At 34.4% G+C, this 14,605-nt stretch overlaps 1 protein-coding gene across 3 annotated transcripts; it reads left to right on the forward strand.

Moving 5' to 3' along the window:
• The first annotated feature begins 1,780 nt into the window (after window positions 1–1,780).
• On the forward strand, window positions 1,781–4,325 carry LOC141600537 (growth-regulating factor 3-like). 3 transcript variants are annotated; one of them, XM_074420783.1, is made up of 4 exons: window positions 1,782–2,087; window positions 2,810–2,983; window positions 3,341–3,671; window positions 3,759–4,325. In XM_074420783.1, exons 1-4 carry the CDS (start codon window positions 1,853–1,855, stop codon window positions 4,210–4,212), a joined length of 1,194 nt encoding a protein of 397 aa, XP_074276884.1. In that variant the 5' UTR covers window positions 1,782–1,852; the 3' UTR covers window positions 4,213–4,325. The 3 variants fall into 3 exon arrangements, with proteins under 3 accessions (XP_074276891.1, XP_074276884.1, XP_074276886.1); XM_074420785.1 differs by having other exon boundaries at window positions 2,813–2,983; XM_074420790.1 differs by lacking the exon at window positions 2,810–2,983 and having other exon boundaries at window positions 1,781–2,087.
• Window positions 4,326–14,605: the final 10,280 nt, after the last annotated feature.

Genomic DNA, 14,605 nt, shown 5'->3' on the forward strand with positions numbered 1-14,605 from the left:
TGTAGATGGTATTATGAGGCTCTTGTATGATGTGCAATGATCTTATATATATCGCATAAGGAGCATGCTATAACAGTTAACTCCATGTGTAAGTAAAGAAATTTAGATCATAACTAATCCTTTTAGATGAATAAAAAAAATTATCATATTTATAAACAAAATGTCAAATGCAAAACCAAAAAACTTTGAATAAACATGTTCGTGACAACCTTATCATCTTTGTTAAATTGTCACAAACTTTGTCATAAGTCTGCCTTTCATTTTTCAACTTCATACTCGCTTTATATCATACTCTAGTCAGCTAAGACCATAAAAATGCCGTCAAAATTTATTACATTTCCAAAACATTAAACTCGAACCCTTCTAATTAAGCTAATTCCTAGCTAGTTTTAAGTTTTAACAATATTATTGCTAATTTTTGTATCTAGAGAACTAGATCCAAACTGAACAAATTCTTGTTTTTTAGTTGTGATCTAAATGAACATTATTTTAATATTAGAAGTCAGAGTTACGTTATTCAATTGTCTTGTCTGACAGTCTAGACCCTCAAGTGCAGTCACCCCCCACTGGCTCTCAGAAACAAACTCCTGCAGGTTTTCCAGTTACACTGCATTTTCCTGCTAAACTCATAAAATATCCCACACCTCCTATCCTAGACAACGTGGTGAAACGAGGGGATTAAGACCATGTTTATCCGTAGTTCTTGCAAACCTAGGTCTTACATTAAATATTAATATTTTTTCTAAACCAACATAGAAGCCCTAGTTCTCGTTTTTACTCTTTTATCAAGCCCTATCTTAACTTACTTAAACCATCTCCTTATCTTTTTACTATATACAACAAGAATAACAAAAATAAATAAATATTTGTCCCAAAATTTGTGTGTATACATATATTAATGTAACATATAATATTTTTGAATTTTTTAAGTTTTATGATATTTTTTCATTTAAAAATAATGTTTTATAAACAATACAAATAAATTATAATGTGCTCCAAAATATGTCAAATGTGATCTCATTTTATAGAGCACGAAAAATTATAAATTTTTATATAATTATAATTTTTTTTTAATATGTAAAATTAAAATTAAAACCATTTTGAAAAGAATGACAATAACTTCTTTTTTCCAATAAACCTTCTATCCATTCACTAAATTTGACATGTGGCATGGAAGAGGAGGTCTTGAATGTGGGCTAAGTGTTCCATATTGGAACGCATGGAACGACTTTGTGAAACAAGGTCTACATTTTATTTTTGTTTTCCTTTTTGTTTTTTAGTTTTTTTTGTCCTTATTCAAGACCTTGCCCATGTAAAACCTACCTATAAACATGGTCTAAAACAAAAATGATCGCATTTTCCAGGTTACGGTTTTAAAGGAGATCAACTGATTGTTTTTAATTTATAGTATCGACTTAAACTATACTTTTATTATTATATGATATATGATGGGAGTGAAGACAACCATTTTCTTTTGGTGACGTAACAACTTTTATTAGCTATACTAACTTCAAATTCTGATTCCGCCTCAGAAAAAAAGAAAAATTAAATTGTTGGCATACCAGCAAAACAAATCTCCTTAAGAACTCAAGTGAGTAGATCCGCAAATTCTTACTTAAGTTTAAGACGAGTCAAAAACAAGATGATTGGGGGTGGAGAATAGCCAAAAAATTGTCCTTATCAATTTACATGTGATATCAAACCCGTCTTAAGTTTAAGACGAATATATCAGCATTACGCCTTTAAGAGAGAACAACTAAATTAGCATAAATAAAAGGAGCCTAACTTCCAAAATATAGATCTCCCTCTTTCTTAACTAATCTAATTATCTTTCTATCTCTATCTACACAAAATGGAGTTCAATCTGAAACATTGGAGAGATGAAGAGCAGCAAGAGTCAGAAGATGAACAACAGCAACAATCCTCTACTGCTGCTAACAAAATCCCAAGAAAACTTGTCACTGATTCTCCTCAAAATCATCAACATTATCAACCTCAACAAAATATTGCTACTGCTCTTCCTTTGTTTTATGATCACTCTTCTTCAACTCCCACTGCTATTCCCACTTCTACTCCCACTTTTTCAGGTATTATTTTCAGCTCAACTAAATGTTGCAAACCATTTATTATCTCCATCTATCACCATCCTTTGTTTACCTTTTTTTTTATTCCTTTCGTGAGATATTTTAATCAAAGATAAACAGATGATTTTATCTAGATTAATCTTGCTCTCTTATTAAGTAAAGATTCATTTTCCCTTACTCATGCTATCACTTAGCTTATTTATCTCCATATTCCTCATAAAATCTCTGTTTTCCTTGATCATTACAACAAAATCATCATCACAGCCTTATTAAATGGTTTGGGTCGGCTAACGTGAATCATCCTGAAACCGTCACTGATTCCACTAGAGCTTGATAATATGAGGAGATTTAAGTATAAAGGTTTTCCTTGATCAAATAATTTCTCTAAATTTTATACCATAAAATGTGACTATTTAGTAATCCCATCGTATAAATAAATTTGAATCACACCAATAACTACCCCATCATACAATTAAATTTGGACTACACAAACACTTATCAAAAAAGAAAATAGGGAAGTTATTGTGAATAGAAGAAAAAGTAAATATGGAAGTATTATTTAACTTTTGTGGAATACATTGAATTGTTAGGGGGCCCGGTCCATTCCCGGCATAACTAAGGTCGTCCACCGCATATTGTGTATTGCTGATGTATCATTATTATTTAATTTTGTGGGTTTCATTAGTTAAATGTTAATTATTATTTAATGATAAAAATGAAATCAGGAGGAGTAGGAAAGTATAGGTTCAGCATGGCACAATGGCAAGAATTAGAGCTACAAGCACTGATCTATAGACACATGGTGGCTGGTTCAACTATCCCTTCTGAGCTCCTTCACTTACTCAACAACACTCTCCTCACTTCTCCTTATTATCTCCATCATTATCCTCCTCCTGCTTGTAAGTCTCACAAGTTTACTTAAGATATTGAATAACAAATTATTCAAAAGAATGCATAGGTTCACCAATTGTGCTTAAATTCCACATGTGAGAATATGAGTCTCCTGCAGATGTCAACTAGCTTAGTTGGTAAAGTCACGAAAGAGGGTACTCACTCATGACCTGGGTGGGTTTGAATCCCGTCTACATTAAAATCACTCTTTTTTCTGGAAAAGAAAGAAAGAATAGGAGTATGACATTTGACAAATCTTTCCATGATTTGTAGCTCTAATATTTTGATAATTCCTTTGGATTCAATTGATTTGATATATTTTTGGACTTAAGATGTGTGTTTATGTGTGTATATATATATACAAGTGTTGCAAGCAGGATACTGGGGAAAAGGAGCATTGGATCCAGAACCAGGAAGATGTAAGAGAACAGATGGGAAAAAATGGAGGTGTTCCAGAGATGTGGTGTCTGGTCACAAGTATTGCGAGCGCCACGTTCACCGTGGCCGCAACCGTTCAAGAAAGCCTGTGGAATTCCCTCCTGCTACTTCTACTGCTAATGGTACTAATGCTGTTCCTGAGTCACTTACTAAGCCTTCAGCAGCATTTACTGGTGGATCTTCTGGTGCATCCGTGGCCAATTTTTCTTTATCTCGGTCTGGGGCCGCTTCTTTTGAAGCTTTCCAGTTGCATTCTGGGTATATTTCAGTTTACACCAGCTTTTATTTCACGTATTCCATTTTGGTTCGTTTTCAATGACGTTTCGGTTTTAAACATGTTATTAGGTCAGGAGACTTCAGATCTGACAAGAAAATCCGGTCTGATACCCAACACGATTCAACCTCCAGAGATGACAAATCCAACAACAGGGTTCTAATGGACTTATTTGATGATTGGCCAAAGTCACTACACGGACATGCCCGACCTGAAACCAACTGTACCTCTTCCTCGACAAGTCTCTCAATTTCTACCCTTGGGAACCCGACTTCCAATTTCTTGAGATTGTCTACTGGAAACGTTGATGAACTTGGTCGAAGTGATGTGAGTGGGCCACAAGAGAATGAGGACCGAGAGCGTGAGCAGATAAGTTGGACCGGTGGATGGGGAGGAAGTCCGGTTGCTTCAATGGGCGGTCCATTGGCTGAAGTATTGAGATCGTCGAGCAATTCATCTCCTACTAGTGTTTTACATCAGTTGCCTAGGTGTGCTGCACCTGATACTAGCTTTGTTACTGCCTGAAATCGACTAATAATGAGCAACTTTTATTTTCTTGGCTGTCAAAAAAACAAACTTGTATTTTCTTGCTATTATATTCATCTCTTGCTATTAAATGGGAGGCTTACCGCGAGGAACCATGTAATTTTCTTTCTAGGAACAAGGATGATGAAGCAACCATTTATTCGTGCAACGCCCTAGGTGTAAGCAGTTAAGAAAGCTTTGGACTATTGAGATTATATTGCATAAACATAATGAACAAGATACAACAATATTTATACAAGAACTATAATATGGAAACAGAAGACTAAACCTAGATCTAGCAGCCATGTAACACCTTGGCTATCAAGCAAACTATATACAATTAACTAATTAGAAAGATTACAATATTACAATATGTGAATGAAATAACTACACCTAATATCAGCCGAATAGGACGTAGCTCCCAAATTATCACAATAAATCGTAGGTGCCGAAAGAACAAAGAGACAGAGTTCAGAAAGCAGATTACGAAGCCAAAGAAGCTCAGCCGTAGTATCAGTAATAGCACGAAACTTGGCTTCAGTGGAGGAACGAGCAAGAGACCGCTGCTTCTTTGAAGACCAAGAAAGACAAGATAACCAGTCATAGATAACGCCCATCACCCTAATGCAAATACCACCCTATCCTCCTCACTCAGCCCACCCCTTTACCTTCTCAAATCCCGCCACATATTCCACCTCCAACTCCAAGTCCTGCCACAACCTAGTACTTATTCACTCGAAGTGCTATGTTCGCCTTTGTTGCAAGAGCATCAATGCAGAGCTGCCACATGAATATCTTGACACGGGGTAGAACATTCATACGCCAAAATTTTAGAAATATATATTTATGTGGATCATTTATTGGCAGAAAGTTGAGGTTGCTCAGTTGGTTAAGTTAATTGTATCTTAGTCCATGTCCCAGGTTCGATCCCTGGAAAGGCGCATTTTTGACTGATTATTTTTGGTTAATTTTGGGTATATGTTAAAAATGGTAGATTGAGGAATCGAACCTCACACCTCATAGATAACATACCTACTTTTTTAACGAGTAATATATTTAGTATATCCTTTAAAAAGACAAATTAATACGGCGCCACCGGGTGGTACCGAATCTCGGCGCCACCATACTTAAAGAAAATAAAAATAAAAAATAAAATTCTAGTTTTTCATTTGTGCGCCAAGATTTTAAGGGCATGTATGTAAATTTATTTCTATAATATTTACTTCAATCTAAATTAAACTCTAACTAAACTAAAATTGATCTATATATTTTACAGCAAAATCATTGATCATTTATTTAATATCAACCTAATTTATACTAATTTATTTACGTCGATAATTACGTTTCTTCATCAATAACGTTGTTCATTTTTTCGTTTTTCATTTAACAGATGTAAACTATTACTCCATAAACAAGCTGAAAAAATTAAAAAAACAACCCAGGGAGAATTTGTTACCACCGTCTTTCCCATATACCACTCCACCAAAATCTTTAACTATATGATTATATGAACATCTACATCATTAAGGACATTTACTTGTTATTAAATGGAGGAGGGCAATATGATATTAAACCGTGAACAAAAATGGAGAACAATTTGTTTGTTGTAACCTTTTTCCTTCCTAAAAAGGTGGCAAAGTATTAGGAAAAATCTCCTATTTTTTTTTGAATTCCCTAAACTGCCCTTTTGTATTAATCAGCTTGGAAGGGAAGGATATGAATACACCTATGTAATTTACTCTAATACCCTCGGTGACGCCCAATTTAAGTACCATCCGGTGGCGCCATCTCATTTTCCTTAACTTAAATGTACATTTATTTCCAATTCAAAGTAGAATACGGAGTATCATTTATTAGGTTAAAAAATTTGTTAAGCTAATTATTTTTCCATTTTTACTTTTATACCATATTAGTTTTAGAGGAAAAAAATCCAATATATATATATATATATATATTTCTTAAGATGGACAATGTATTGAAATTTTTTTGTGCCCCCTTTATAATAAATTCCTGCGTCCGTCCTTGACTCCGACAACGTTTTTAGCGACTAAGTCTCCTTTGTTAAGTTAAAATCGGGTTCTTAGCATAAAAGGCAGGGGTTTTAATAACTAAAATTTAATGTTGCTAATGCATAACCTAAATCTTAAGTTTTAAAAGTAAAATATTGAGTTTCCAATTTAAAAACCGGTGTGGATATAAAATGCGTATTTAAAAGAGTAATAATCATTAAATTAACGTCCTTATTTTAATATAAAAAGAACGGTTTTAAACTTTAGTGTCAACAATTTCTAGAAAATAATAACGTTTGCCAATGGCAATGATGGGTCATTGTTGGTCCAATATTCTTCTATTTAAAAATGTATTCGCGCGGCTTTAATTTTTTCTCTAGCTAACATGGGACTCGAATCCACATAATGTGTAATACACATGCTCTTCCGTTTGAGCTAGTCGGTTTTGATAAAAATACATATTCTTATATTATGGAGAAATGTTTATTAAATTAATATAGCATATGAGTAAAAATGTTGAGAAAAAAAATACTCGTAATACAGAACCTAAAGAAAATATCAATAGGTTAAAACTACTAGGAAGAAATATAGTTTTTGTACCATCATATCGAGTGTTCAACGACTTCTCTAGTAACTCAAATTTTGAAGTGAATTGAAAAAACAGCCATAAAATTAAAGCTTGTGAGAGGCCGAATAACAAGTGCACAAAAACAAGTGAGAGAGGAAAGAGAAAAAGGAAAAAAAATCATAAATTTGACGTCGTAGACTATCGTTGGTAATCCCCCTTATTACTAAGGGGGCGTTTGGTTAGAGAAAGTGAAAGGAAAAGAAAATTAGAAAGGGTAAGAGGGGAAAAGGTATAAGATTAGCTAAAAGTTAACTAGTTGTTTGATTACATCGAGAAAATAAAATGTGGTGGTTATGGTTTGATTTGGTGTGCGGGTGTTAGGTGCCGTGGTTGTTATGGTGTGTGTATGTAAGAAGGGAATTTCATTCTCTTTGTTTGTGTCAAACAAACACCAACAAAGAAAATCAATAACTTTGGTTCCTTTTCCCTTTCTTATAGACCTCCAATCAAACGCCCATGGATTTGATACATTCCATTGTTTGGTTGGGGTGATTTGGAATGGAGTTAGATACCCAATGGATTCTAACTCCACCATAATCCCTTGGAATCTCATACCCACACTCCCCTATTGGATTCAAACTTCATTTCTCCTTTTTATAATTTGTGATGAACCAAACAAGATTAGGCAAGTATGGATTTAGATACCCATACCACCCTACTATCAAAACTTCATTCCATTCCATTCCAATTTGTTGAACCAAACGACCCCTTAGTTTTCCCTCCAAAAGGTATCTAGCTAAATAAGGTAACAAGTAAAAAAAAAACATTACATTATTATCTTTTCAATTAATATATTCTTATAATTAAACTCTATTTTTTTTAATTAAAATTCATATTTATGACTTTTTCATTAAAATCCATAATTTTTTATGCAATCATTTTCATTTCCATAGATATCATTATTCATGAGCACACTCTAAAATTACGCAAATATGTTTCTTATGCAGTCTTTAACATAATTATTGTCATCACTTACACCCTAAAATTACGTAAATTTGTTTCTTATATTATTTTTCATAAATTATACTCTAAATATAGTGTATATTTTAAAGAACGTAATAATTTTTATGTCTTTTTAATTAAAAATAAAAAAAAATTATTAGTCTAATTATTCGTAAATCGTCTTTTAATTGTGTGGTATACTGTTTTTATCTGTTTTTGTTATAAGGTTTATACGCATTGTAATTATATTTTACATTTTAACATCACTTAATTGTAATTTAATGTCATAAATTAGTTTCATGTAATGATATCGCATTATCGAGTTAATTTTTATAGTAAAGTAAAAATGGTTTAAGACAAAAATAATTTAACGTAAAGTGTTTTTTTATGGTAATAAACTTTCCTTTTCTACCTCTTATTAAGATTATATTTGTACATTATAACATTAAAGGTACAGTTAATTTATGCAATTATAACACGGGGATCTACACTAGTTGACAGTTAAGAGAAATGTACAATTGTGTGAGTGGGTTATATACTTGTGCGGTGGACTAATTGGGCTGGACTATAATTTGAGTGGTCTTATACCATAAGACGCCTTAAAGAATAATTGTGTGGTGAATATACTATGTATAAATATTATAATTGTCCCACATCGGAAGATTACCACAAGGCATGGTGATCTTATGATTATAAATAGAAGTCATAACCCAAAATATTTTGATTCCCTTAAGTATTGTCAGAGATAACTCTTAAAAGAGTTTGTATTACTGTCTCTACAATAATGATTTCTAACATTAGTTAATGTTTGGGAAATCTTTTAATTATTATAATATATACTATGTATTTCTTATTTTATATTCAAGTGATGTTTCTAATTGTTATATAAAAACTTTTAAATTTCATTTGACAAAATAATGTCGGTAAAAAAATTATGAAAATAATATTATTAGATTCAGGGTAAGAAATGCTATCATTAGAGTATATATAGATTTCATATAATTTGCACATATTAAAGATGGTGTATTTCATAGTATGTTATATCTCCCACATTGAAAAATAATATAGGTGTGATAAATATACTATATATAAAAAATAGAATTTTCCCACATCGAAATATAGCATAAGGTGGGTGATTCTATAAGCATCCTTGGAACTTAGACATCAACCCAAAATCTTTTGAGTCGCTTAAGTATTGTCTTGGAGAACTCTTAAAAGTATATATCATTATATTTTCTACCTATAGATTTTATATGTCCCATATTAAAAATAATGTAGGTGTGGTAAATATACTATGTTTAAATAATATAATTAGAATTGTGTTAAAAAATATTCTATCATTAGATTATAGGTTCTTATCATTTGCGCATATTTTAATTATGATAAAAAAATATAGAAAACAAACGCTCATGGTAGAATGTGTAATCTATTAAAATTCAAGGTTACCATGAGAAATTTCCAATATTATAATGATATAGTTAATTAAATTTGCATTTAAAAGAGAAATTTTCGTACCAATAAAACAATAAAGGGTATTATTTTTTAATTGTTATTTTATTGTCACGCCATCAAACTTAACGTCCATTTAACAGGCTTTACATTAGGGGGTACCATGAGCAAAAAAAATGGAACTTCAAGGGTACCATAGGCAGATTTTTAAAAGTAGGGGTAACATGGAAAATCTAACAAAATTAAGGGGTACCACGGAAAATTTCCGTATCTCAATTATGTTAAATTTTTTTTGAAGAAAAACAACATACAAATATTAATGGAGAGTACTTGATCATATTATTAAATTTAAATATAACTGTAATACTCCGTATTTATGAGTCTTTGGGTACTCTATCGAGTAGGCCTTACTCTGTCGAGTAAGGGTGAGTTGCGTTTTAAAATAGTTTCTGACCTGTGGGGTACTCGATCGAGTAACTAGGATACTCGATCGAGTAAGGGGGCACTCGATCGAGTACCTTAGCTACTCGATCGAGTAGCTCGGTTAGCGGGTGATAATTCGACGGATTTGTTAATAACACGGAATAATATATAAATCTTTCCGTCACTTTCATAATACACTTTTACAAACCTAATAACATTAAAAGGGAGATTCAAGTTACGTTCTTCGCATTCATCCGTGTTGTTGACAAATCCCGGAGCTTGAGAGGTCGGATTCCATCGTTCTTTATACCTTTGTGATCCTTGCGTCGAGGGTAAGATCTACATACCAATTTTATAGTATTTCGTCAAGTTTCGTTAAACCCTAATTTTGGGATTGGGGGTTTTGTGTTAGTTTTGTGATTGTTAGTAATTATGTGATTATATGTTAGGAGGAAGATTCGTAGAAAAGGATTTGTGATACAGCTGTTGAGACCGTCTGATTGTGTTGCTGTTCCAGGTAGGATTTCCTACTCAGTATTAGTCCCATAATGGGATGATTGTTGATGTGTTGAGATTGATTGTTTGATATAGTAATTGTATTGTGACGGCTGTGATTGTGATTGTACACTGTTGATAGATTCAGACGGTTGTTGATATTGTGATTGTGATTGGTTGCCTATGGTTCTCGAGATGCGTTCTCGGCTGAGTGGAGTCACTTGCGGGAGTGGCTTCACGCCCCAGTTTCGCCCTTCGTGGAACCCGCCACGGAAGGGGATGTGCACATTAATGGGACAGGGTTATCGCTCGGTATGATGAGCGGGGCTTAGGTGGGAACGGCTGCGGTCCCTCACTGGCAGGGCTGGTCCAGTGGACAGTCAGTGATTGAGATGATTGGAGTTGGTTGGTTTCGTATGTGTGACAGTTAAGCTGTCTGTTTATCTTATTGTGACATATATATTAATTGTGTGATTAGTACTGACCCCGTTTAAATGTTTTAAAAACTGTGGTGATCCATTCGGGGGTGGTGAGCAGTTGCTTGGCAGGTATATCTTGGATATGAGTGGGATCTAGCTGGGGATGGAGTCATCACATAGGACAGTTCCTTTCAGTTGGTTTATAGTTTGAGAACAGTTGTATTTTGCTTACAGTTGGTTTTGTTATGTAATCGCTAAAACTTATTTAATAAAGTATGTTTCTTCATTGTCTTATGATTATCATGCCTCGGGTAACCGAGATGGTAGCGTCCTTATACCTGAGTGGTCCTGGTAAGGCACTTGGAGTATGGGGGTGTTACAAATGGTATCAGAGCGACGATCCTGAAACCTGTAACCAATGAATCTAATGAACCTAGGGAGTCTAATTAAAATGAACCCGGGGTAGAAGTTGTAGGAGCTAATGCAAAGACTTGGGAGACGTCCTAAAGTCGCGAACTCGCCCTACAATTTTGAACCGGTCACATGGGATATGAGTCGGGATCGCTATGTGCATACTTTGTGTGTTGTGTATCTATATAGTAAGGTGTTGTATGAATCAATGGATGTATACATGTGGAGGATGTGAGATGTGTAGTGAAGGATAATGATGATATGATTATAATTGTCATTGATTGAATACATGAATTGCAAGACGGTTGGTTTATAATGTTGTTTTGAATTGGTTGAAAAGATGAGTTAAGGAATTGCATGAGAATATGAAATTCATGTTGAGGACATGTTTATGTGATGGAAGTGGATTTTCTACTTTTGCTATGTTAGTAACATGTGAATAGGGGATTTCATGTCGTATATTATGTTATTGTGTACGTGAAGTTATAAAATAAGAACATGTGGGTAAGTCATAATTGGCAAGTTAGATAAATTATGTGCATGATGAATGTTGTTGCTTGACTTTTGAAAATAGTAACATATGATTATGAATACTGGTTTTATGAGTTTTGGACTGGTTTTGTTTGCTTGGTTGTTGTTTAAGTTGTTTGGAAGTAAAATCAAGTAGTTGTGTTTTTCGATTATAAAGAAGTTGTCTTTAAACTGTTATAACTTGAGATGCATAAATGATTTTGATGTGATTCCAATTGGAGGTGATAGCTTGTTCTTTTACGATTCTAACGATAGGTCACACGCCCAAAGCGACCAAGTAATGAGTGAGTTATGACTGTTTCTGAAAAACTGGGCAATCTTGAGAATTGGGGTACTCGATCGAGTATCCTTGGTACTCGATCGAGTAAGGGGGCACTCGATCGAGTACCTCAGTTACTCGATCGAGTAGCCCTGGTGATTTGTTTTACGTGCTTCTGATCTTCCCCTACTCGATCGAGTAAGTCCCTTACTCGATCGAGCGGCCTGTACTCGATCTAGTGACCCTTGTTTTGGGTCATATGCTTGCCCTTTGACTTCGTTACATAGTATGTTTAATTCAAAGATGTTATTTTGCTTCTTTATGCATTGTTTTACATGTATGTTGGTCTTGATACGTAAGTTACCCAATTTTATGGTGTAGTGAGTGGCACCTGTAGTGAGTAGGAGTTCAGTTGGAGGACATGAGTTATATGTGTTGTGATAAATAGTGGAAAAAGAAAAAGGAAGATTGGTATGGTGTATAGAGACATAGGGCATATTTTGTGAGATGAGATGAGTGATATGTTTGTATGTTGAGTAATGTAAAAGTAAGTGAATACGGACAAGGGATGATGTGAGTCTAAGGAACGTGAGAATGAAAGGATTGAGAGTAAGGATGTGGATAGTGGCAACTTGAGATGTGTAAAGAATTATGGAGGGAGATGGTTAGGAGTCGAGTGGGTCAAGAATATATGTAGTGAAAGTTCGTTTTAAAAGGGGGTTGAGAATAGTGGTATATAGTGAACTTTACGAAAACATGTTGCGAGGTGGATTTGTAGACAGTGAGTGAGTTTGGAAAATTTGGTTTATTAAGAGGTGAAACTACGTGTGATTTCTTTGGGCATTTAACGGTATGAAATAAATTTTGATTTCTAGAGATGTACGAAGGGGATGCAATTGTTTGAACAGTGAACGTTGATTTTATGGATAGATTAGTGGCAAGTGTGAGTGATAGCATAATAAGAGAAGATCCATGGTAAGAAAGAATGAGATGATATCGATATAAATAATGGGATGTGAGTCTTGGAGCAATGAGAAAGCAGCCGGAACACTAAAGAGTTAAGAAGAAGTAATAAGGAGTTTTATGGTTAATTGATTTTGTCGAGAGTAAAAGAAAAGAACGAGGGGAGTAAAACTAGGAAAACTGTTGACCGGAGTTATGTGATATAAAAGTAAGGAATTGTCAAGATGTATGATACTATCATGGGGATTTGAGTTAACGGTTACATAGGAGTCTCGGGACAACATGATTATTTATGGGTTTTGAGGAATTAAGGGAGTAAGAAGTTGGTAGAATATCTGCACAATATGAGATTTTTGGTGGAAAGTTAGATGACGCTACGGTCAAGGATAGTGTTGAAAAGAATGTTGAGGTAAATTTTGTTGGTGGATTTGATGTCCGTTATTTGGAATGTTAACCAAAGATAGGAAAGAAACCGTGATGTTTAGAGATGAGTGTAAGAGGTTTGATGTCCGAAAAGTGGAAGTGTTATGGTTTGTGACTAATGGTTAAGAGTAATGGTATATTAGAAAGGTAGCAATTCTAAAGAGGTTGATTTGGTAGGGAGCTGATTGTTGTGTATGATTGTGAGAGGGTATAAGATGTGGCTAGATGAGGCGGATGTTAATAGTTGAATAGTAATGGTATGGTTATATTTGGCAGGAAGTGATGGTTGTGCGAATGGGGGAATATGTTATGGGGGGGCATATGAGTTAAACTCGGGCGACAGGTAACCTTTGTTGAGGGGTAACTTACGTGATCAGGATTGACTGGTTGGATGTGATTACGGGTCTGTGATATATAAATGTTTGTGTGAGGTTTTGACCTCACAAGACGTGGTATGGTGTGATTATCATGAAGTTGTTATTTGAATGTTCTGTAATGCATGTTGAGTACGTTAATCTAATTGAATGATATTCAAAAAGGTAATAATTTGAGTGATTTGGCATGACTGGCTATACTTGTATGTATTCATGATACATGTCAAACTGTGATATGGTAAGAGGATGATATTCACGAGGTTATTATCTGTTTAATTCATATAATATGTTGCTTGTGATTTAGTAAAGTGGATTTGAGTAAGTTTTTCTTGTTCGAGAAGTTATGTTGAGCCAGTACTTATGGGATTGTGTAAGTTGTGATGACTATCGATGTGGTTGTGGTGCCTCGGGTGGTGATCCGGGCACGATATTTAGTGTTGTGATGCGGGTATTTTCGCACTGCGGTGTGGCTGTTGGTGGCGGTGTTGTGATGCCGTCACCGGATGTGGTGGAGTAGGCAGGATGTTTATGATTCGAGTTTCGAAAGTACATACCAGTTATACATAGATTGTGTTTTGTTTGATGTTGCTCCCTGCGAGTTTCAGTTGGTGCAGATAGACAGTTGTCTTGTTTATTGATGTTTCTTACCAGTTCAGTTTTGGTATGAGAGTAGAGTATGATATGAAGAGAGTTGTATATGTTTTCGTTGTTGTCATGGTATAGTGACATTCTTGATGGGACACGATCGTCGTCGAAGTTGTTCTGATTTTTTGATCTTGTTTTAAGATGAGGCTTTACACATAGTCATGGTAAGTGATCGGTGGAACATGTGTTGTATTGATCCGGACGCCAGCTGCGGTGGTTCATAATCAGATTTTAAGACAGTGAGTGTAGGGTGTTGGGAATTAGTGTCATGTTAAGTTTTGTATGAGTTTTGCGGTAATAAAGAAAAGAACTTGAGGATCTAGTATGAGTGTACGTAACAAGTGTGGATCGTGAGTTATGCTTTTGACGATAAGAGTTTTATGTAGTTTATATAGAGAGGTGTCATGTTGCGGTAATAGGGA

Source organism: Silene latifolia, chromosome 1 (genome assembly GCF_048544455.1).
Source record: "Silene latifolia isolate original U9 population chromosome 1, ASM4854445v1, whole genome shotgun sequence".
Classification (NCBI taxonomy): domain Eukaryota; kingdom Viridiplantae; phylum Streptophyta; class Magnoliopsida; order Caryophyllales; family Caryophyllaceae; genus Silene; species Silene latifolia.